The 25029-nt window shown below is 36.7% G+C and overlaps 1 protein-coding gene across 3 annotated transcripts in view; it reads right to left on the bottom strand.

Moving 5' to 3' along the window:
• PTPN12 (protein tyrosine phosphatase non-receptor type 12) overlaps window positions 1-25029 on the bottom strand; it is a 38767-nt gene that overhangs the window by 6000 nt on the left and 7738 nt on the right. For all 3 annotated transcript variants that reach the window (XM_018068088.2, XM_025894626.2, XM_025894625.2), the window contains 7 exons: window positions 23617-23676; window positions 21824-21966; window positions 20325-20391; window positions 19660-19737; window positions 19471-19569; window positions 11098-11183; window positions 2814-3766 (listed from right to left, as the gene is read on the bottom strand). In XM_018068088.2, the coding sequence (XP_017923577.1) occupies window positions 2814-3766; window positions 11098-11183; window positions 19471-19569; window positions 19660-19737; window positions 20325-20391; window positions 21824-21966; window positions 23617-23676 (1486 nt within the window). The remainder of the gene's footprint in view (window positions 1-2813; window positions 3767-11097; window positions 11184-19470; window positions 19570-19659; window positions 19738-20324; window positions 20392-21823; window positions 21967-23616; window positions 23677-25029) is intronic.

Below are 25029 nucleotides of genomic sequence, written 5' to 3'. Positions count from 1 at the left end.
CATGAGATAATCCTAAACTTGGTATAAAAACTTATAGCAAAAGAACAGTTTGCTCTAAATATTATAAAACATTTTGGTTTACCAAACTAATGCCCTGGAGCAACTTCATACTAACAACACTAAGTTGACATTAAGAGAGTAGGATCAGTTTGTGGGTTATGCAACAAAGAAAAGGAAAACACATTTCCAGACTAAATATTTTGGAGGAAAAAGACCTCAACAACTCTGATGAATACTTTTTCTTCATTATTTCAGGTCCCAGTTTTGCTTCTCAAGTCCATCAGCTTCCACACCACTGATATAACCTAGTTAAACAGTCTAGTGCAAGGTTTATTAACCAGAAGGGTAAATAGGAGCCAGAGGAGATGGCTACTGTTGGTGCCAGTACCACATCCTGTCCCCAGTCTGTTCCCTCTCACCTCTCAGGAGTGTACTAACACAAGCTCTTCTGGCAGCAAAAGCCCCACTCTGACCTGCTAGAAAATCTGAAGTAGTAATTAAAGGTTTAAAACAATTTTAAGTAGCTGCTGCCATAAGAAATCTCATCTGACAACTGTACTCTGCACAGGATTCAAAAATATGAAGACACATTTCAGCTAATGAAGCCATGGAGCTTGACCTGCCAGCATGCCCTGCTGCTGCAGGGACAGAACTCCAACAAGTTGCACAAGCCACTGTGTTCCAAGTGACTTCTGAGACCTGCTCCAACTCAAGTTTACTATACAGCCTAAGAAAACCTTCATTAATGGAAATGACCTCTATAAAACCAGAAAATAAAGCCATATACACAGATATGCACTAACAGAAAGTGAGTTTTTAGGGTTTTGTTTAGGGTGTTGTTGCTGCTCTGGAGTTGTTGCTGTTTTATTGTTCTGTCTGTTTGTTTTTTTTCTTTTTAGCTCAGGGTACAACTACTTTTCACTTCATTTGAATTAAAAAGAGGATTTAACCATGCGGTAAGATCATGCACACCAGCAGTTATGGTTAAGCAATTAGGCTGCTGGTAAGTTCACAGGCAAGTTTCCCCAATGATTGCACCCATATTCCCAGCTTCAGACAGAAGACTCCTATGCAAGTATAAAATTGAGAAAGTCACTGTAAAACAAGGCTTAGAATCACTGGTGTAAAGCCATATAAACCTATATTCTTGAGTTCCAGAGGGATTACAAGACCTCCAACCAGAATATAAAATGGGAAGTGTTCACTATCATACAAAAAGGGATCAGATACACCCTAAATAAAAAGAGATAAATGATATAAAATTAATGTCAAAATTTTAATCCATTCCTGTGAAATCATCAACATACCAGCAGCACAAGGGCTGTACTGTTATTTCAGGACATTTCTGACACACCGTTACATGAAACAAACTCTAGAGTGACATTCCTCCCATTCTTTATCATTTATGGCATATCACTTATTTTATTTGCACATTCTTACAGCATCTACATAATGAGATGCATGGAGAGGTAATGATTTCCAAACAGTGATAAACAATTATTGCCCTGGGAAAGACGAAAAAAATCCTGGCTAAAAGGAGTATTGGAAAAATACTATAGCCTGTAAATCTAAAAACAAATCCAAGCAAGACTACTTAATAAAGTTGAAATAACAATGACAAAGGGCTTCGTAAGCTCTGCAGAGCATTTTTGATGTGTCACAATCTAAAAAACATACATGTATGTGCAAGTATTGTTCTGTCTGTATACATAATGTAACAAAAATCTATAGAAATAGATTGTTTTTAAGGCTGCAAAACAGTTCACATTACTGAATACATGACTTTTGGTGAAAGCTTAGTTCACCAAAGCTTAGTTTTGGTGAAAGCTTTAATTCAGCTGGTTCTGCACCTCACATCATACACTGAGCCCCATTTCACCTCACAGTCATGAAGTCTGCACAGACTCCTGAGGCGAGGCCATCACTGTAAGCAGCTCCAAGCACAAGAACTGAGTTGAATCCAGAAGCTCATGTTCTCCTTTCAGCTCCACAGCCTTTGCACAAGCAGTTATCGAGGCCTAATCTGTTCTTCCCAGCTCTGTCCTCCATCTGATCTAAGTGTGCCAGCCTGACTGAAATCTGCATCTGCATGTTTTGGGACCCTTTTGCCTTTGACAAACAGTGTTGTAGCTTGCAAACTTCCCTTTCACAAAAAAAAATTTAAAAAAGTTGTAAAAGATTAAAAGCCACTAAATAATTTTCAAAACACTAAGAAAGCATAACTTGGATTTTTAGATGAACGGCAATATTAGCTTGTCTACCCCGGCCACGTACAGAAAAAGAGGAAAGCACAGTTAAATATTTACAATGCTATTAAAATGCAAGATCCAAATCATGAGCAAGTTCAAAGACCAGCACGGTGAATGAGGTTACATCTACATTTTTAGGAACAGCACATCAACCAGTAAGCATGAATTTGTTCTGTATTTGGACAAGTCCGTTGAAAATACTTTGACTAGTCAAACCTCCATTATTATAGACACTTTCATGAAACTAGGAGTTGAGAAAAAAAATGTGCCAACCAATAACACAGAAACCTACAAATAAGAACACATTATAAATAAAGCATCAAATAAGTGCTCACAATAAAGCTTTTGAAGCAGCTAATCAAGGTCTGTAGTACTTTATAACAAAAATAGTTCACATGCAAACTGAAAGCTGGTAGGAAAAGTGTTGTGCCCTCTCTGAAGCTGCCACACTGCACTGATTCAATTCACATTTAGAAAATTGCACTGAAAAGCAATTTATTTTGTCCATCTCTACAGATGCAGGTAGGTTAAAACGTAGCAATTCTGAACCTCAATGAAACCTACCTTTGCCATCTTCAGAAAACGTTACAGCTGTTAAGTCTTGCCTAGCAATAGACATTGGCAATACTTTCCTGGCAGAAATGTTTTCAGTACTAGTGGCAGCAGAGACTGTGGCACTTGCGGTTGACACGTTAGATGCGCTTTTGCTCACGGCTCCATCAAAGTTCACCTCCGTGTCAGAATCATCTGAATGGAGAGGATTAGTAAAACAGAGGGGTGCTCGGACAGAAATAGGGGTATGATCAACATTATCACTGGAAGGATGTTCAACTGTGGTGTTTGATGCTAGAGAGAGAGTTTTAACACCGTGACACAAGGTGTCTGAAGATGTGTCTCCAGATGCTGACGTACACAGTGCACTTTCAGGCCCATGTAGTGACCACGTGGCATGTCCCTTTTCTGTCAGAGGCAGACGGTCTGGTCTTGGTGGTGTATCAGACACCTGCTGACTTTCTGGTGAAGGTATTAAGGCTGTATTAGACTGTGGCACATTGTATTCCACACGTGAGTTTTGAGAAGCATCTACAAATGAATCCCCTGAAATCTGTTCCTGTGGCTTAAAGCTCTTATCAATTACAGAGGATGACACAGGCTTAATTTTAACTGCATGTCCCCTGTTCAACAGGGAGTTCCCATCAAAGCTTCGTGGTCCCTCCTGAAGAGGTACCTTCTTGATCTCAAAACTTAAGTTGCGCTCCAGCCTTTTCTCTGCATGTTCGCTGGGTTCGTTCTTCCCTGAATGTTCTGTTGACTTATTATAATTCTCGTTGAGGTCTGTTGAATGCTCTGATGAAACCATGTGCAAAACTGGCTTTGGATGGTATCTATCATTGTCCTGCCACACCGTAGTGACTGTTGGATAAGCTGATGGGGGAGATGGTGTTAAGATTGGTGGTACTGGCAGAGGCTCTGGAGGCTGCAAGATTTCTTCTTTAGCATCTCCTTCTACAAGGCAACTGCAAAACAAACAAAACACAATTGTCTAAGTTTTCTGTATTTTGACAAGACTTTAGGTAGCTATCTCCCTCTGCAGCAGTAATGCTTTCATACCAATATCAAACTCCACACAGAGCTTCCAGTGCATACAGACAATGGTTATAGAATATGACTAATGGGGTAGGCAAGAACTAAGTCAACACACTCAAAACATCTTTCAGAACATCACAAAGACATGCATTCAGGCCACAGCTAATCCTCACTGATAGTTCAAAGATTGCTCACATCCTTTCCCAGAAGCATTTTTTCAAAGATGCTGTAAGACAGGCCCTCTTGTGGCAGCATTTCACTACTTTTTTCCTTCTGAAGTAGCTCAGAGAAACTTGACATATGGAATTTAAATTTCAGTAAAGCCAAGAAAAATTTCTTTCAAAAAAAAAAAAAAGATCCTTACAGCCCACTTGATACTGAATATCTTCCTTCATTTTTATTTTTCTGTATATACCCAGGAGGATTTTATTTTTATATTGCTGTATTCGATAGTCTGTGAATAGTTGTAAGGCTAATGATGCAGACCAAGGTTAGTTGACATGAGGTGCATACAGTATAAAGACCACTCACAGTAGAATATATATGATCTAAATATATACAGTGCATATCAGTGAGACCACAGCACTTACAATTGCAGTTCATCTCAAGCTACTTAAAAGGAGAAGCTCTTCAAGCATATGGTCATTCTACTTTCAGATTAGATGCAGGGTAATTGACTATAAGCATTTAGCATAACTGACAAAAGTTTTGTCTACACACAGGAAATTAGGCATTTTTATAATTTTCATTCAGAGCTTTTAAAAAAACAAAAGGACCTGGACACACTCAAGAAGTGGGGCCAGGGGAACCTCACAAGGTTCAACAAGGCCAAGTGCAAGGTGCTGCACCTGGGCCAGAGCAAACCCCTGGTATCAACACAGGCTGGGGGCTGAAGGGATTGAGAGCATCCTGTGGAGAAGGACTTGGGGGTGCTGGTGGGTGAGAGGCTGGACATGAGCTGGAAATGTGCCCAGAGAGCCGATTGTATCCTGGGCTGCATCCCCAGCAGCGTGGGCAGCAGGTTGAGGGAGGTGATTCTACCCCTCGACCATGAGACCCCACTTGGAGTATCCCATCTAGCTTTGGGCACTCCAGCATATGAAGGACCACACAATGGCACAAGAATTTCTGCCTGTCTACAAGAGAAAGGCATCAGACAGGCTCTCATTACTTGTCTGCATGTCACATTACAAAGTCAAAGTGATACAAACTGATTTGCTCCCCTACTTCCAAACCAGGCCTAAAATGGATTCACCAAGTGCAAATTCTTGAGACCACCATGACCTTCAGAAAAACAAAACAAAATAACCCCAGGGGACTGCCTCACACTTGAGTCTTGTACAGAACTAAAAGCATATCTGACCTGGGACAGGTGACAGGTGACCTGGGACAGGTTTCATCCCTGTGACTTCACTAGCACCAAGCTACAGCAGTATGGGTTGAAGAACTAAAATCCTTAGAAAGGATTCCATACTAAAGAGAACTGTTTAGATTCTCAGCTTACGAAAATCCCAAGCCCTAGAAGTACTGCAAGCTTCACAGCTTCCAAATTATCTTCTAAAAGTTACTGTATCTTTGCATCTGAAAAATCCCAAATCCCTTTGCAGTTCTCCCGAGTGACCTCTTTCATTGTCTGCTTGATTCCTGTCACAAAGAGTTGGGCCTCAAATTTCTTCTCCTTCTCTCCTCCCTGTGCTTGTATATCACTATTTTTCTTTACATTAAAACAGGAGGAATACAAAGCACATCAAAGCAATTTAACAGAAGTAACTGGGAACTTTTGCCTCTAGATGTTGTTGAAAAATGAATAAGCTTGAGACTAAGTTGTTTGCTTGAATTAGTAAAGAAAAGACAAGGAAAGGGGGGATGCAAATTGTGCTCCAATTTAGTACACTCTAAGGACAGGAGAATTCTCTCCTCTTGGATTTCTCTCCTCAGTTCTGAATGGGGGAGGGGGACATGGAGAGGGGGAGAGAGAGAGTGCACTTGCACAAATGTTTACATGCCCCCTTTAGCAGCAGTGATGCTCATCAGTAATCTCTACTAAATCCTCCTACTGAAAATAATGGTTTTCCCTTATTGACCTCATTTTCCTGACCCAGAGTTATACATGCAATCACCAAAACTAATTTCTTATCTGCTACAGACATAACATTAAGCATTACAATTAGCTAAAGGAGCAAATTAGCATTAAAGTAGATATGACAAGGCTACAGGTCCACAATACCAGTCAAAATTCATTAAGTTCTTCACCAATTACTGTTCAATGAAATCACTCTACTCCCTTTGATTCATTAGTAAACAGAGACCCACATGCATACAAACTGTTCCCTCACATGTATCCATAGAGCTGATGACACGGGAAATGCTGCATAAATCAGCAACCTAAAAGTTGATTAAACAGCTTCCCTGTACACAGCTCAACAGAACTACTACAATGTTCTCCATTATATTTAAAGTTAGATGTCATTCCTTCACTCTTAAATAGGAGCTTACAGCAATCAAATGAGAAATTATTTGCCAAAATCATTCTTTCCCTTATTAATATTGAAGGATATCTGTCCTCAGAAATCAAGATGCCCAAATAGCATCCTAATGTAGTTTTTCTCTTTAAATAAGGAAACAGATGCCAACAGGTAAAAATTTTTCCATTTTACTGACATTTTAATATTATTATTTCACATGTTCTGCATTGCAAATAATGCTTTTGTTTGTTTCCACACAGCAGAAGTATTAGAATATGTACACATTCAGAAGGTCTCTTTGGCAGTAGCTTTTTCTAAAACTCTTGCCAGACAATCTTGGGCATTTTGTGCTGCTGCATAATGCATTCTTTGGGCATGTCCTTCAACAGCTGTGCTCCACAGACACTTCTCCCCCTGAGGCAGAAAATTATCTGAAGATGAACTACTAATACTGTTACAAACAACAGGAGACAGTAAAACCAGCTTGACTTAAAATACCACGAAACTAATAGAAAGTTCATGAAAGAGGATACTGAGATAGAAAAGAGCCAGTGAATCAAAGAAAGCCTGGTCAGTCAAGAAAGAGAATTAAGCTCTCCTGTATTAGACCTTTAAATAAATCCTGTATTGCTTTTATATATTGCAAAAGCAAGCATTTCACACGTACATTTGTAAAACCCCACTGTGAACTAAAGAGATAGAAAGCTTTGTCATGACACAGCCTTGAAGTGTCTCTTCACTGCTACTAACCATCTTGGAATGAGACTACCTTCACACTTCCTCATACACAACTGGATATGGAATTTCCTGAGGTGATCAAGGCAGCTTTTTTGTACCCTTTTATTGCCACACAACCTGAGCAGCTGATGCAGTGCCCTGGTGCCAAAGGCTTCTGAGGTGTCAGGTAAACCATGATTTACGTGATAATGACTTTTTAAAATTATTTGTCATAATAACAGTTTGTCAAAAGTACAGCAATTTGTTTAAAATAAAAAAAAAGAAAAGCCCTCCCACAGCTTTCCACCAAAAACATACACATGAAAAAAGGCAAAACTAAAATGAAGTGATAGCAACATTATTTTTGCTTTTTTAGAATGTTTTAAAATTCCATTAGGAAAAGAGCTATATTATTAAAACTGGGCACCATGGATTCAGATTTAAATGAAACTTGGCTAGTGTTCAAAAGAAAAAAAAGCCTTAAGTAATCCACAGTTATTCTATGCAGCATACCATGGGGTGTTTCAAATAAAAGAGAGTGATGCCAAGGTCATGGAATGCAGCTGCTATGATCAACCAAAAATAGATACCAAGCTCTACACCCTCCCTCATAATTAAAATAGGAAAATTAATCTAAACATAAGCAGGTTGAAGCTAGACAACCACATTATTCTACTTTAGCATTAAATCACTGCCATCCATGCGAAAGAAAAGCTGCAGCTCAGTGAGCGAAGCTGTCGCAAACTGTACTACAAATAATTTGTATGTTAAAAAAATTATATGAAAGTATAACAAATGAATAAAAATAACCAACTGGTGAATTTATCTAGTAAAATTTACTTACCAAGGCTTTTTGGTTTTTTAATTGTGGCACACAAATTACAGACAGCTAACTAAGATGGAACACCAATCAATCTTAGCTTTGCAGAAGATGCAGAGACAGTTTGCAGGGCTTGATATGAAACAGAATCACACTTAACCCTGGAAATATGTTTACTGTCATTAGACTGAAGTCCAGCTAATCTGATGAGAAGTTAAACTGCTACATATTTCACCTTTTCTCCTTCAGACAGTAGCATGTAGCTCTTCATTACACTGCATACAAAAAAAGCTGTTACCTCATCTTTGCTTTCTGTGAGTTTATGTCTGAGTTTCTGCTTTTATTTCAAACTGCATTTGAACTTGAAAATAAACTTTGAAAATAAAGAACTTTTTGTAACCAAGCCTGATTAAAATAAACCACCTCTTTTTCCAAATACTTCAGAATTAACTACTAAATACACAAATATTTCAAGGACTAATATTTAAAGATATTAAGATACTCTTCCTGCCTTCATCTGAAAATAGTTAAATATGTCTAACAAAGAACACTTTGCATCCCCTCAAGTCCTCCAAAGAAATTGGAGTCACCAGTTCAAGGTGACTTTCACTAGAAGTGATCATCAACTGCAAAGCCAAGCAATTTCTAGAATAAGGTGCTGATGTGTGCACTCATGAGTTGCTCTTGTTTACCTCTGTAATAATCAAGGGATAATATTAGAATTTTTTTATGTTGACATCAAATGGAGAGAGACATTAGGCTAAACGACTAAGCTTATATATTGTACAGCAAATATTAATTACATGGAACTATTACAAGGTGATAATAGATTGGAAGGCAATACAATTCCAAAACCCCTGCAAAACAAATATAGCTAGATGCTTCATGGTGAGCTAAGTAAATAAAATATCAATTTAATATGGATTTACTATCAGTAGCCTAAAGATACTCATAACTTCCAAGAAGAGGCAGACATAAAAGCAGCCTAGAAGTTATACTTTGTAGCACTCCTTCCCCAACACACGGCCAGGCCAACAGAAGTACTAAAAGGATTAATTATCCCTCTCTGAGTAAGCTTCCTATCTTACATGGTAAAAGTCTTTAGTGACATCTCATCCTTGCTTAGCACAAACACTTTAAGAGGAAGAGATCTACAAGTTTAAAGTGGATACAGAGACAACGTCACAATAATGTCACAATAATGTCACAAATCAGAGAAGAGACAGGTGAGAAAGTCACCTTCACAGAAAAATTCTACCCCCTACTGAGAGGTTGGCCAGAGAAAAGGGCTGTAGAGATGTCACCCTCTCATCCAGCAAAGAGTCTTCGGGCTGTCAGAAAACAACTGATAGGCATCATAAGCTTTACTGTGTAAGCAAACATGGCTTGGTCTGGTAGCACTATGGCAGACAAGCACCCTGAGGTCAGGAGACATAAACCAACTCTCCTCCTGCTCAGTCAGGATCATCTCGGGCAGGTTCACCTGGAACCAAGCCGGCCCACAGTACTCTGCACTACTAGTCACTGCAGCCCTTTTTGCTTTAGAAAACAAAGCAACTGCTAAGCCTTCCCTTAAAAAAATGCAAGTTGCTTTACTAATTACACACTCTAGAGCCAATTACAACACAGAATATAAAGAATTTAAAAGCCTTATTTCTTTTCAAAAGTAGTAGCTTTAGCAACTTGCTTGTAACCTCTTTAGAGACAGCACACACACAGCTCGAGCACGCATTTGGCTGGCAACCTAAAAATGTTCCCTTCTCCATACGGGGATTACATTAGAATCTTTCATGGATTCTTCTCTCCCATCCTCCCCAGGAAAAGGAGGTCAACCTATGCCAGAACATCCACAATACACAAAACCTGGCTCTATGTCCTGACTGAATCAGGCTGCAGATTTGTAAAGTTACCTCCCTCATCAAGAAAAAAACCATTCTATTAGTGGGTATTCTGAGCAGATGTGACTAATAGTAAATGAAGTCTTTCCTCAGAAGCATCTTCCATGAGGGGTATAATTAATTGTTTTTCAAAAATAATCTCCATTTTAGAAAGACAACAGCTTTGCTAAAAGCTTCCATTTATTCACCTCTAAGGAACCAATCTGCCTGCCAGTGCTGGCAGATGGAAAAGTATGAATTTATGGAAACAGGTCCAAAAAAGACCAGGATTTTAAGGAGAGATTAAAAGATTTTAACTTAATGCAGCAAGTAAAGAACAATGCAATACAGATAAGACAGATGTGTGCTAAAACATGAATTATGCATATATTATTATTACATGAATATATAAAATTATAAAAAGCAATGTGCACCTAAGATTATTTCAAGAAACATTAATAAGGAAATTACCTATTGAACAGGAATCATAATTCTAATTTCAGTGACTAAGTTTCAAAAAGAGCTTGGAACTCATCATGAACACAGCTCATCTGTCACCATCTTAATCTACATAACTGAATACAATCACATTACCATCAATCTAAATAACGTAAAAAATATATTACCTACACAGCACAAACTGTGTCATTTGGTTGTAAAAAGCCCCAACTCATTTCCATGTCTCTTTCTTTTTTTATTTTATAGCAATAAAACTTTCCTTATGACTAATTATTAAGTAAGAATATTAACTGGTTGGTGATTCCTTATGTCATTCTACAACTTTAGGAAACCCAAGTGCTTATTTATGTCTATGTAATGACAGGCCATGTAGCACAGGCAAGACCACCTGCCAAGGTCCTATATAGCCTTCCACAAGCTAGCTAGGGGACTTGGACACTTAGTTCAGGAGAGTTGCTTATTTAGTTCTCTTAACACTCAGGTTGGGTACCCATTTTAGGCTGATGAATCTGTTGATTCAGACTTACTTTTGGCTTTTTTAAAGTTAAGTCTATGCATTTTAAGAGCTAGAAAGGATTTTCTTTTTCCTCTGTTGTATGAAAAGACTGGTAAGATCAATTTTTCTTCTCAAGAAGAACAGCATTCTGCTGGCATACTCTAGTCAAAAGCAGTAGTTATCTACTCATAGATAGTCATTGCAAGATTGAGATATTCAAACACAGACTTCTCAAAGTAATTAAAGGTTCTATTTAGAGTTAATTACAAGATTTCTATCTGCATTATGTACATTTCTATTCATAAATAGAAAAAAATGTATTTTCTTAAATCTTTTTAGTATCAGTAGCTTTATTCTATTTTATATTAATGAAACGTCAATCTTTCAGTCTTTCAGCTTAAAACAGTCTATTAACATAGTTAACTACCTGCGGGTCCGTGGAGGCTTTGGTGGAGGAGAATCCTGTTTCTCAGCATCTGAAGAACTGACAGCATTCTCTGTATTGTTTTCATCCTGATTAAGAGAAAAAGGGGTTTTTTTTTACTCATGGCTGTAAAGCTGATACACACAATATTTGAACTGTGAAGTTCAGAGATTCATAATAATACTTGACAATAATATATAACAACACAACCTATTTTTGTCTATCATATAGAGATCACTTTCAAAACTCTACTAAGTGTAAAATATTATTCTGTATCTTGTGTATCCAACTTCAGATTTTTCTGACTAAAGATTTTGTTCTGCTTGTAATTGAATAATCCACTGCAGAAAATTCTCAAAAGCTGATCTTTCAGGTTAGTAGTGAGCAAGCTTTGTTACACTCTCCCAATTATTCATACTGAAAGCATTTATTTTCCAGTCTAATTAGTTTTGCTTTTACAATCACTCCATTGGAGATAAGGCTCATCTACACTGTACTACGAAAATGAGAATTTCAGCTACTGTAAAGTGACAAGTGGGTAAGATCTAATGCATTGATCTAAAACACTTTGAAATCATCTCTCGTTTGTGTACAATGAAGTTTAATTTACTCAGCAAAGCATGAAGATTTTAATTTTGCTTTAGGAGGACCATAAATATAAGATATATTTTATATACGTATTTATTTATAAATATATGTATCCATACACACTTCTATGTATATACACATAAAATATTGTTGTGGGTTAGCTCTGGTAGGCAGCTAAGCCCCACAAAGCCACTCACACACTCATTTCTCCACCCCACCCTGGACATACATGTGCCACAGCCAAAGACCCAACAAAACCAAAGAAGACCTTAGTGTTATCTTAATTTAATGCCTATTTTACCTAAAGGCTTTTCTTGCAGGAATTCTCTTTCAAAAAGTAATTTTAAAAAAGAACAACAAACATCCCAAATCAGTGCAATACATTGCAAAGCAGAATACCAGGTTCATGCAATAGGGTCTGCCATCTGCCAGGCTACCTGCTCAGACTGGTGACAGACTGACCTTCTTCAATCTTACAAAACAAGAGGGAATTCCCTGTTAATTTCTGCTTCAAATGTGATAGTTGCATTTCAATTCAGTGAGCAATTTCTGCTTTGGAAGACAAACTACAAGTAAGTTATCTCAACAGCTAACTAATCTCACTTAAATTTAGATTAATTATTTTTAAGTTTTTAATTTCTATTGCTAGTCTTAAAAGTTACCATACCACTGTTGGCTACTGTGAAGAGTCTATTATCAAATTCTATTCCTCAATGTACTAAGTGGAGCTTTACCTGCAAAGAAAAAAATTAAATCTTTTGATCTTTCTTACTGTTTTTCACCAACCTCCCCCCTTAACTTGCTGTCAAATACAATATTGCACAAGTACTCCAGCAGAAATACCCTATTGTTCCTTAATAAATGGATTGTGTTAGCCCTTTCAGAGAAATTGCACAGGGAGTTCATTGTCCTGCTGACCAATAGCTGTAACTATCGAGGTTTTTTTGGAGTAAGATTCAATTAGCAGATAAAAGCCACTCACTCACATTTAAATGAACACAACTGGAGCTCCCACTACTGTCAATCAAGGTTGGTTGGTTTTCACAGAATCATAGGAGTTTGGTTTGTGTTGGGAGGGACCTTTAAAGGCCATGTAATCCAACCCCCCCTGCAATGAGTAGGGACGTCTTCAATGAGATCAAGTTGCTCAGAGCCCTCTACAACCTGACCCTGATTGTTGCCAGGGCTGAGGCATCTACAGCCTCCCTGGGCAACCTGTTCCAGTGTTTCATCACACTCATCACAAAACATTTCTTCCTTCCATATAGCCTTGCTTCAGCTCCACAGCAATCAAAGTTTCATAAGGCAGAAAGATAATAGAAAGAGTGAGACTTCACAAGAGTTCCTCCCCTTGACCATCAACTTCTCCATCCTACATCCGATCAGAAAAGTCTCCCACTTCAGTTCCACCAGCACAGATTTCTTATTTATGCACTCAGTTTTCTAAAGGGTATTGGCAAGGGAAAGGGTGTGCCTGTTGGCTGTGGTGCAGACTAACTTGTCCAGAAAACAAACCAGCAGCTGCATCCCTGTCCTCCTGTGTTTGTAAAGTGAAGTGTTTGTGAACAGAATGTTTCCTGAGATATGCTTTTCTCACAGGCGGAAGAAAAAGCTTATTAAGGAAGCTAACATATGTCAAAGCTTTTTAAAACTCCATGTATACAGTAAGAAGCTGTTTCTAGTTGAGATAGCAAGAAGCAGCTGAAGAGGCATTGCCATTTTTGCCTCTGGTAATAAAAGGTATAGATACACCTTACAGAAATGTGTATGAACTCAAATATCCAAGGCACATACACAACCACGGAGTTTACAAAAACAATTACTTGGAAAAAAAACAATTTAAACCCCCAAACAAACCAAAAACAACAGAAAATCCACACACAAAATGGTACTTTAAAATTTAACCCCAGAAAAGTCAGTGGTTACTGCAACTTTGTACACTGGGAAAGCTTCAGGCAGATAGGTGTTCAGAAGTTAAACTCCATACCCATTCACTGTTTTAGTCACATTAAATGAGGAGCAAGAATGTTATAGGAATTACTGTCACCAAAAAAAGAGGTACTTCACTACTCTTGTCTTAATTAGCTCAACGGATTGATGACTTTGTTTACTTTTAGATAAGCAGATGAAAGATTTTTACTTCAAAGGTTGAAGATGATAAAACTTTAAAGCAGTAGCCAAATGCACTAACACACACAGGAAAGAAGAGAGTACTCATATATCAGTGCTGCTGTTACTACTGGCTCTCTTCTTGTTTTTGTCCAAAGAAACGCTGCTGGCTGAACTCTTAATGCAAGGCTCTTACTTGTTTCCAGTTCCATGCCACAAGAAATAGGGAATAACTGGTATTTTGGGCACCCTTGAGTGATACCAACTCACAGATTTCTCTGTTGTATATCAAAAGAAGTGAAAAGGCAAACAGGCAGAAAAACTAGCACAGAGCAGAAAAGAGGAAGATCAACCCTAAAAGTGAATATAGGGTATCTCATTGGAATGACCACATCTGTTGAGAAGAGCAGATGGCAGTATTAAGAAAAAGCCTTCCACAGCCTTCCTAATCACAGCTTATCGACATCAGTCAACACCCTCCTGCTTCTCTAGACAGATGTTGCACTCTCGGGCAGAATACAGTTTTTAGAAGTATCAGCTTAGACAAACCAGGACAACATACGTAGTTCACATATAATTTTTTTAAAAATGGATTAACAAATGTGCAATTCAGTGAAATAAGTGCTCAGTGCAGCACTCTGCTTTCTTACAGAAGATACTTATCCTACCCTGGCAGACTTCTCACTACAACAGAAGCATCAACAATAGCTGGGTAAACAAAAGAAAAAGACCTTTCCCCAACCTCTGTGCATATATGCATCAAATACTCAACAGTGCAAGAGTTTGAATGTCCTCGCTGAGGGAGCAGCTACTCAGATCAATGTTCAGAGTTAAGAATTTATAGGTATTCTATTAAATCACACATATATAGAAATGTGTGCATAACTACATATGAAAGACTACATTAACAGAGCAACTCATGTTCCTGTAGTAATGCAGAGAAACAAGGAATTCTCATGGCAGATGCAGTGTCTGAATTCAATTTGCTGAAGTGACCTAAACTGTTATCATCTCCCAAGGGTGGGTCTTTCTCACTATGGCTGAATCACCAAAGACAGTTGTCACTAACTTCAAGCAAATAGAGGATCACAGTCTTAGACTGAGATTTCACACACACTGCCTACAATGCAAAACCTTTTGCCCAGGAATTCTAACGTATAATTTTTTTTTTGGAACTCACAGTGGAAATATTTAATGTCATTCAGAAGCTTTCTGTACTGATAAAATACTGGCAAATTTACTGCAAAGACTCCTCCAGAAGTAATCCCTTAAAAGGAATTGAGGCATTCCTTTTGCTCTTATAATAAAGCATCATGGGAATCACTTAGAATCAGTAGATAAAATGAGAAATATTTCAGACTGAAACGATACACTCCAGTGACTCAGATTAAATAAAACATTCTAAGCACAAGCAACAAGATAAATGTCACTGAAGACATATATGATTTTTTAGAATGCCATGATGGAAAAAGTATCTTTGCAAGCTGCAAAACAGCAAAGAGAATATGATCAGCAAGGTCTTTTGACTTACAGTTTCAAAACCACTAATGTTTCAAATCTCAACATTGTTCTTATAGCAGCTGATTCCTCCATGACTTCTAAAAGTGCAATCAACCACAGCAACAGAACTCTGTCTCTTTTACAGCAAGAAATGCAAGAGACACTGGAGAGTATCAGCAATGCCAGATTTTGGAGAAAGTGTTTATTAACACAAGCTTCTACTTGTGGATAAGGGTAAAACAAGGACTTGCAGTACTGTAACATGCTTGTTACTGTCAAGAGACAAAATTTAATAATAAGTATTTTTGAAGTGATAGTGAACTTGGTTGTTTGTTTTTTAATCAATTTTCCTTTTCCTACATCCAATCAGAACATCCAACTTGATGGAATTCCGTCTGATTCAGATTTTCCAAGACAGCTATGGCTCGCTTCAGATCATGAAGAAGCTTCTCAAAAAACTTGTAAGATATTTTACTGACACAAATCTGACTGATATCTTATCAGATGATCAAGACTAATCAACTCACATATGTTTCAAAGCTTCCAAACACAACACCAAGTGTTATATTTTCACAGCAGTACTAACAAAACCAATGATGGCAAAAAGCACAGTTATTGACTTCAAATACATGACAATATGATCAAAAATTCCAGTGTGAAAGGGGCTGAGTCCAAGACTGTTCCAGTTTAATTTTTTGCAAATTTAAGAGTACTACTAAGGGGGTGTGTGTTTAGTTCTAATTATCAAATTTAGCATCTGAATTATTTTCTTATCAGAGAAAAATTGCTCCTGAGTAGCAATTTTTCACTCTGAAATTTGACTACTGGGGGGACTGTTGAAAGTACTGGTATCTGAGCAGAGCTTTTCTCATTTCATTTAATTTCCATACTTAGTATTATTTTAAGTACATCTGTAGTTCTATACATTACAATATGTATAACTCTATGGTAAGAGTATACAATTACTATAGTATATCATATATGCATTCTCTACATGGTTTCGAATCTTTCTATCAAATCCTAACAGAAATTCTAACCCTGTAAGTCTCTTTTCAAACACTGCATGTCTTGTTGTTGACTTTTTACGTTATTGTTTCCAGCAGGGCAAAGCTGGCAAGTTCACAGGAACACACATTCAGGATTGTGTCTGAGCTACTTCCCTATGAATACTGTGCTTGCTGCCAATCAGATTAACTTTTTACTGTGATGTTACTGGCAAGCCCTGCTTACAAAGGCCTCGGTAACTCAATTCATTCCAAACACTGCTTGAAATGAGAACAGCAATTGGACAACAAAACCATGAAACCAAACCCTACAGAGCACTCCAGCTCTTCAGAGTATTATCAAAATAGAATAAATGAAACACTTCCCATTCAGCCCCGTAGTATCTCCTATTTAACTAACAGTAATATATCCAAAGTAAGCACATTATTTTATTTGGAATTGTTTCCACTGGACATAATTAAAATCCTTCACATGTTCAAGATTCCACAGTTACTGTAGCATCTGCAGGCAGAGTAAGATCTGTGAAGGAACCTTAGAATATTACATTGTATTTAATAAAGTTATTTGAAAAATTCCTGCATCGGAATCAGCTTTTAAACTAAGATACATTCCAGAACGCTTGTTTCGTTTTTAAGAGAAAGCAAACTAAAAACTTTCCAGGGAAAATCAGACCTTATATACAACAGATACTACATAACACCCTTGGAGAGAAGAAAAGGGAGCTTTTTCAGAATAGCAAAAACACTGTCTCAAGTAAGTCTCAGAGTTTTAAGAATCAGGTTAAAGCTACCAAGAAAACATTAAACGGCATATGTGAGGTAAAAGACTTTCCTAAACCAGTTAATTCCCTGAAGGCAAATTTCCTAACAAATGGACAATAGCAAATTAAAGTACCAAATTTTTAGATACAAAAAATTTTTACCTATGAGACCTTTTTCCCATCAAGCTTTCTGCAGAAATACTCAAAGCATCAAAGAACAACCTTTGATGTTTGTCCAGGTTTTTAATGTTTGAATTCTGTAATATACTTTTGAGATAAGCAGACTTGACCCGCAGACAGTATTCCAGTTGCAAGGTACCCACACAATGACATTACGTTCCATGCTCTTATTAGTTTCCAAATAGCTGCTAAAACTCTACTTCCTTTTCAACTTACTGATTACAAACCAAGATTATATCCAAGAAAACTCAGAACTCGAACTCCATCACTGCCATTCAGAGTTGGTATTTCTCCCTGTCTCACCTCCATGCACATTACCTATCCATCATCTATTTGCTCTTGTTTTATTACTCAGCCAGCAAATCTCTCAAGCTCTGCTACAGAAAGCACTTGCCTTTGTTACAGAAACAGTATCAGTTTGTTGTGCCACTGCCTTACTCATGTTCTGGAATACATAAATAAGTAATAGAGTATATATAGTAATAGGCAAATAAAAGACCTTTTGTGATTCTATATAAGAGCACAGACACAGGTCAAATGAAAGTCAAATAATCAGAAGATACAGTAGACTGATCTACCTATTATTTTATGACCAAAACTCAAGTAACTAGAAATCCCTTATGTACAAAGCTAATAAATCTGCACATTCCAAACCCTGTCATACTCATTCCTCAGGAAAAAAAAAAATTCACATATCAGCTTAATCAAACTTGTAACTAATAAAAGCAGCATGCACTATTGATATTTCATTTAGTCCACAGGCTTCTCATCATGACTTAAGATTCCAGAAGTGTTGCATTAACTGATATAAATTCTTAGGAGTTAAGAGAAGGATGTATGCCTTTTTTCCAAGAATGAAAAACATTACAGACTTCCTAGAAAGCACAGTATAGAGCAGCTAAACCCCTAAAATTAAAGCAATGCTTGTTAATAAAAGCAGATTTAAAATTGCTTCCAGACATTTCACAGGGTCCTGAAGTTACTACTCATACTCCCTTCAGAGACCTGAGGAATCTACAACAATTAGGTACTGAAGGGACAGATAGAATCACTGAAGACACAAAACACAGTCAGGGATGAAGGATGATACAGAGTTCTGGACTGTGGGAGAGAAAGAACATATCGATTCAAAAAAGCCACTTTTCATATAGTGCCCAGTAGCAGACAAGAAGACATACCTAAACATAAAATAGGGAAAAAAACTAAAGGGGACGTGAAATTTAAAGCTGAAGTACAGAAAGACAGAAAAAATCCTCAAATACTGTGATTACCAATGAAAAACACTATTTTTTCCACTTCTTTTCTCCTTTCTTAAAAGGATAGAGCACGAAGTTTCCTGAAAAAGGCATTTTAAACTTATTTTTCTTTCCCCCAGTATATTCCAGTGCAAACAGTACTTCAACACGACATCAGAACTCAGTAAGATCATTCACTGCTATTCCTGCTCAACTATGTCAAGACTGTTGGGCCAAGTCAAGGCAGAAGCAATGTCATTCAATACCCAAGTCTCAGGTGAAGAATCCGATTAACACCTATTTCCTGCTTTAAAATTGGGCCCAACACCACACTGGGGGGAAGGAAGAAAAAACTTCAGTAAAGGTTTTCCCCTTTAGGGAGTTTAACCTAAACATAGATCAGACAGAATTCACCGATATACACACTGTATGTGTTAATTTATTTTTATTTGTATGCATACATGGATACACATATTCGTATACAAATATATGTATATGTAGGTTGGAGTTTTACTTTTCACTTGCTCTTCATCACACTGCTTAAAAACCAATTTGCAGAAGGTCAGCCTTTCCACAAAATTTCATTTGCTGTCAATATATCAGAATTGGGCTAAATACTGACAATTCAAGCAACAGATCACCTGACAACTACTGTCACCTCACCAAGGTAAGGGCACATTTCACAATTCAATATTAAGAGTCCTCCATTTCATCCAGACTATAATTCTTTCCATTTCTTCCCCCACTGCAAATGCATTTGGTGTGTATTGTAAGTGTTCCTATAATAACCTGACTCAACTTTTACAACCAAGTCCTCAGTGTAAATTGAGTATAGACCAGCTGTCCCTGCTCAGCAAAAACCATTTGCAGTTCAAACAAGTTCTCTATGTGCCTTAACACCACTGAACACTTATCTTTAAGAACTAGACTTCACAGAAAAATCTTGATCAGAAGGTAACAGCTACAGTTGATTGAAATTCATATGGGAAAGACACATACCACTCCATCTGCAATCTTCCAGTCTGCACAACTTTCATATTTTTGCAGTTGCTTTTCAAATAGTTGTGCTATGGCTCGATGGACAAGTTCATACTGCTCCTACAATAGATTACCAGAAAAAAATTAGTGCACAAGACCTTAACAAAGAATAATGATGTATTATCACATTCATTTTAAAACAAACTATACCTTTGTCTGCACTGCAGAATGCCTTTGCGTCCTCATTTCCTGTATTAAATTAAATACATTGAATTCTTCAGGTATTTTCTGAAATACAGAAGCAAGTCAATTAGATTAACATAGCTGATTGCCAGAAAAACAATACAAAAGCTGTTAGACATCCAAAACCAAGTCTAATTTCGTAGTTAAAGCTGATCTATTCTCTCCACACTGCAACTATTAATTTTTTTTTAAAAGCAACTCCAAATTGACATTTGATTTAGACCAGAGGAGAGCATTTCAAGTATTTTCAAAATGAGACTTTCAAAGTCATTAATATGATGCTTCATTATCTAAAAATCCCAGAATGAAGTTATCCCTTCATATTTGAAATATCAGTCTTTAGGAGCTGCAACATTAATCAGAGAGACTAAGAAAGTTGAATTTGAAAAATCACTTTATATTGAAATATAGTTTTTAAAAATTGGAATTTTATAGTGACCTTTTTAGATAAAAACTCATTGTTAAAGGAAAGTAAGTTCATACTAAAGCATGAATGCAATGAAACTAAACATCCAACCTGTCAAGGGAGTTCCAGAATGTCATAAACATTTCACTATTTTAGAACACTTGGAAACTCAATCAATCACAGTTATGCAATTACAGAATGCCACAAAACTTTTAAGATTCCTTACCCCAGCTTTAAGTAAATTCCATGTATAATCTATGGCACAGATGGCTCCCGTTCTTCCACACCCTGCACTATGAACATAAACAGTTATGTGTTAGAAATTATTTTAGTTTGTTAAAAACACACTCTAAGCTTTATATTTCCAGAGTCCACATTAAAAAAAAATTATCCAAATCCCTCAACTATCATTTTAAGCTCACTCAACCTGACACTATGGTGTGTCTCAAAAACAAACAAACAAAAAAATCAGCAGCGCAAAATGGAGCATTGAAGTTTTTAATGCAAGTTTTTCATAACCATTTGGAACAGTGCTCACAAAAGATGCTTCAGTGCTGACGATTTTATTGCTCTCTCTTTCATCACACTATTACCAGTTACCACAGTAATACCATGGTAGTTAGCTTCAACGGTAGGGATCTTGTCCAAGTTTAATGACAGACACGTTAAATGGCAGAACAGAATATATTTAAAGACTTCTTGCATTTTTCTGATTTAGTATTACATCTATATTTTCTGCTTTTTAACTAAAAAACATAAATATCAAAGTTATAAAAATGGCAATCAACTATCACGTTTATTTTTCCTAATAGCATGAATTCCCCCATTTTACACATGAAGTTATAATTCATGCATATCTACTACATTATAATTACACTGTTGTAAAGCGCCAACATTTACAACTATATTGACATTCAAGAGAAACAGGACAAAGTGAAATAGATTTCAGTGCTAAGTAAGTTTTTTATGGGTTTAGTTCTCAATTACTTAAGAGTGACAAGTTTAAAAAGAATGCAGCTAAAGTCAGTACACTTCTATGCATTTTAGGAGAATAACTAAACTCTAAAGAGTTTATAAGCCCCAACAACTGACATTTCCTGGCTTATAAATCTGAATTCATTATTTTCCTGACATAATACATGAACTTTTGTTGCTTTAAAAAGCATCAAGTATCATAGGCAAAAATTTTCCAGATAAATTATCAGAAACTGTGAATTCACCAAAATATCTTCACAGCAGTTCAGTTTCAAGTCCTTCTGTCAGGCAAATTTCAGGTCAAGGATGAAATAGTTGCTTAGAAGCAAAGACTTCCCAGCTGGAAACTACAGTCTGCCCATTAAAGATGCTTTTTGTCATATTAAAAGACAGAGTTCTTAGTGATGCACCTGCTCTGTAGTCTCTCCTATCGCGAATGGAGCTTTCACTTCCATAACTGATTTGCAATCATCTTCAAGGTCTATTTTGTCCTCATGAGGATTTACATGTCTTAAGAACCACAAAATGGTTTCCCTTTCAAAGGTTCATTCTTTCTGATTGATATTCTGTCTTAAACTGAAATAGAAGCAAAATCTCACTGTGGCATCAGCTTTAAGAAAATGAAGGCTGTATGATTCTGAATTAAGTTTTGACTCAAGGAATTTTTTTAAACTGAAGTAAACAAATAAATTCTGATTTAGAACCAAACAAAGACATACATAAATTTGAAAAAATAAATATATTTGATACCTGCAGTGTATGCAAATTGGTACATCTTCATGTTCCTGGTATTCTCTCATCAAGCTGATCATGTCCAGAATAGAATCAAAAGATGAAGGGACATCATGGTCAGGCCAGTTAACATAATGAAATTGGTAGACACTACGAGTCTCCTAAGGGAGAGGCAGGGAGAAAGGCATTAATGACAGCACACATTTGAGTGTGTATGAAAGAAGTAGTTCTATGAACCTTCACTTTTTGTGTGGACAAGCAAAGTCATTTACTGTATTAAAAATACTTACAGTTTATATTACTTTGAAAAACAAAAGAGGAATTCTGAAGTAGTATTTTGAGGGCTGCTAATGCATAAGAAGATGAACTATGGGACAGTACAGAGAAGCCCATGGGATAAAGGACCCACAAAACTGGACCACGTTAAAAGATTCTATGTCTTTGCAGTCATAAACTTGGAAAGGGAGAAAGAAAGGGAAAGACCACATGAAAATTTCTTTTTCTAATTGTAATTTAGTAACTTACATTGGGAAAGAAAAGGCAGGGGGGAGGGAGGTGTTGTTTTGTCATATTACAAAATACAGTATGTGTGCATGTGCTCACGCTCAGAGGGAAATTAAGAAAATGAGAGAAATAATTAAGACTGTATTTAAGTATGGATCACAACAATAGGTACACTTTTGTTCTAGTAATATGAGCTACAATAGTACTAAAGACAGGGTAGGAAGCAGGCTTTAGAACAGCCTAGTTACTCAGCTACCTGAATCCCTGAAAATCCTCTTCCTCATCATTATCCAATGATAATGATATCCCCAGCTACCAGTAGAACTGGTAGGTTATACTGCACCTTTCCATGCTGTGATCACACCTCTGGATTGCAGTATACCCTTCAAAGTAATGTACTGGAGGGCATGAATTTTCTGATCAGTGTTACAGGCTACAAGTTTCAAGACCTAAGCTACCTTCTATTTAGTTATTTAAGAAGCAACATAGCAGCCTCTTGAGCATGGAAAGTTATCTATTTTTGATGCTTGACTTTTCCCAGACCTGTGGAAATGCCATAGGTAGTAAAAACTAGAGACAATGCAGCCTAAGAAAACCCACATTTTAAAATCCAGATGATTATGTAAAACCAAGGTCATCAGAAAAAAGGAAGAATTACAGCTGCCTATTAAGGTCCATCAAGAAATTTCACTTAATTACTTTTAAAAAGACCAGTGATTTTTCACATTAGCAGAACTATCAAAAAAACATATCTGAATTTGTTTTTTATATGAAAATTGAAAATTAAAAAGAATCTTCTTAGTCCTTTTTTTACTGCCACTTTTAAGCTAAAACACTAAAGTTCTTTCTTGAATATAATCAAGCTTCAGTCAAACTGATTTCCTCTTGATAATAAATCAAAGTGTAAGGCAAATTCCAACAAGCACACAGACTTTACCCAAAAAGATGCTAACTAGAAGAAACAGGATTTTTTTTACAAGTTTGACTGAGTTTGTCATCATATTTTCAATTGGATTAAACAGTGAAATTCTCCTAGGGTGGCAGAAACTTTTTAGTTGTTACCATATGGTCTTCAATAGCATAACACACCTTAGGATAAACAAGAACATACATAAAAGACAAAGAGTTTCACTACTCTTCCCTTATATACTAAGCTTATAACATCACTTCTAAACTTCATGATTTATACACATGCAGAGTCAGCATCTAAAGAAGTGAAGATATTTTTATGAGTTTCCACCATTGTATCTTTTTAGAGACCTTTGAGCAATCATTGAAGGTCAGACCAGAAGTGACCATATACTTACATTTTGAAATTCAAGTAATAATGTTCTAATGAAGTAATCTGTTCTTGCTTGCTCAGCTTCCTAAACACAAGAAAACAGTAATGAACTGGGGGAGGGGAATCAATATGCAGCATACAGGATATAACTAAAAACTCCAACTTTTAACTCAGATGCCCTTTTTCAATTTACTGGTTTTGTATCTATGATTTCCTCAAGAGGGCCAATAAAAACATAAACATACCAGCAACTAAGTTTGCTACATAACATGTGTGAAAGAAGTTCCTTTTACTTAAAAATGTGAATTTTGAAATGAATGTCTAGTCTGCTCCTGAAACCATCAATAAATCTTGTAAGAATATTTCTAAGTATCTCTTTTGGTTTATTTCTCTATACTTTTAATTTAGAGATTGCCTTCCACAGCCATCTCTCTATAACACTTTTGCTGTGTAAACTTCAGCTTCTTATCACTATCCTGTGATATCTCCTTTAATTTTTTCCCCTTTTCACTATTTTCAGTTAAGGGTGCATCTGAATGAATCATTAATTATCTTGGTTGTGGCCTAAAAAGCCTGGCTTCTAGGTTCACAGAATTTTCAAATCTGCCTTTGGAATACCAAGGAAAGTTTATACTGCAGACATCAAACAATATTATTGTACTTAAAATATCAGTAACATCAGAATTTGAAGTTGCCTTGAAAAGCTTAGCCTTACAGCTACCCACAGAGAATTTAGGAGATTGCATATATGCTTTAATGTATTTCTGTCTCCTACTGGGAATTTACCATTTCCCATGAACAATTGCAACACCTTGTGGGTTTAAAGGAGATGGTGCATAGCAACAGAGCCCATGGACACTTGTGAACCTACAGGTAATACATTCTCAGCTGTGGCCAAGAAATCAATTAGACCATACACACAAACCCTTTTCTCCAATACCACTAGGTACAGGGAAAAAAACAGCCAAATTTAAATCAATTTAAGGTAGGAAAAGGCTACTCAGACTTTTTACAGACTAAAATTTGCAAGTATATATATTTCCTGACAAGATGAACTTGAAGTGTACTTAATTCTTGGTAGACTATTTCAAAGTAGTATTAGTAGCTCAATAAACTGGCATGTTAGCTCTCTCTGAACACCTTAAAACACTTCAACTGGAAAACAGCAGCAATTTCTGTCCAAACCCACGTAATTTATTTAAGAAGTAAAAAACAGTTTTGAGATCAATCTGGAAGGGATCAATTCCACTCTTTTAGACTATGAACAGCTAAGGCCAATGATGAACTCCAGTGTAAAAAGTTTCCAGTAAGATCCTTCACACTAAGGAGAGCCATGCTCATCACTACAGTGCCATGTTTCATTCCCACCCTAACAGTAACTAACAGCACAAGGTAGACATTGATTAAACTACTCTGTGGCAAGATTAAAAATAAAGAC

The sequence above is a fragment of the Manacus vitellinus genome, unplaced genomic scaffold, assembly GCF_001715985.3.
Source record: "Manacus vitellinus isolate BGI_N305 unplaced genomic scaffold, ASM171598v3 scaffold_13_pilon, whole genome shotgun sequence".
Classification (NCBI taxonomy): domain Eukaryota; kingdom Metazoa; phylum Chordata; class Aves; order Passeriformes; family Pipridae; genus Manacus; species Manacus vitellinus.
Note: the sequence above shows the minus strand (reverse complement) of the source record. Positions and strands in the feature narration are given on the sequence as shown.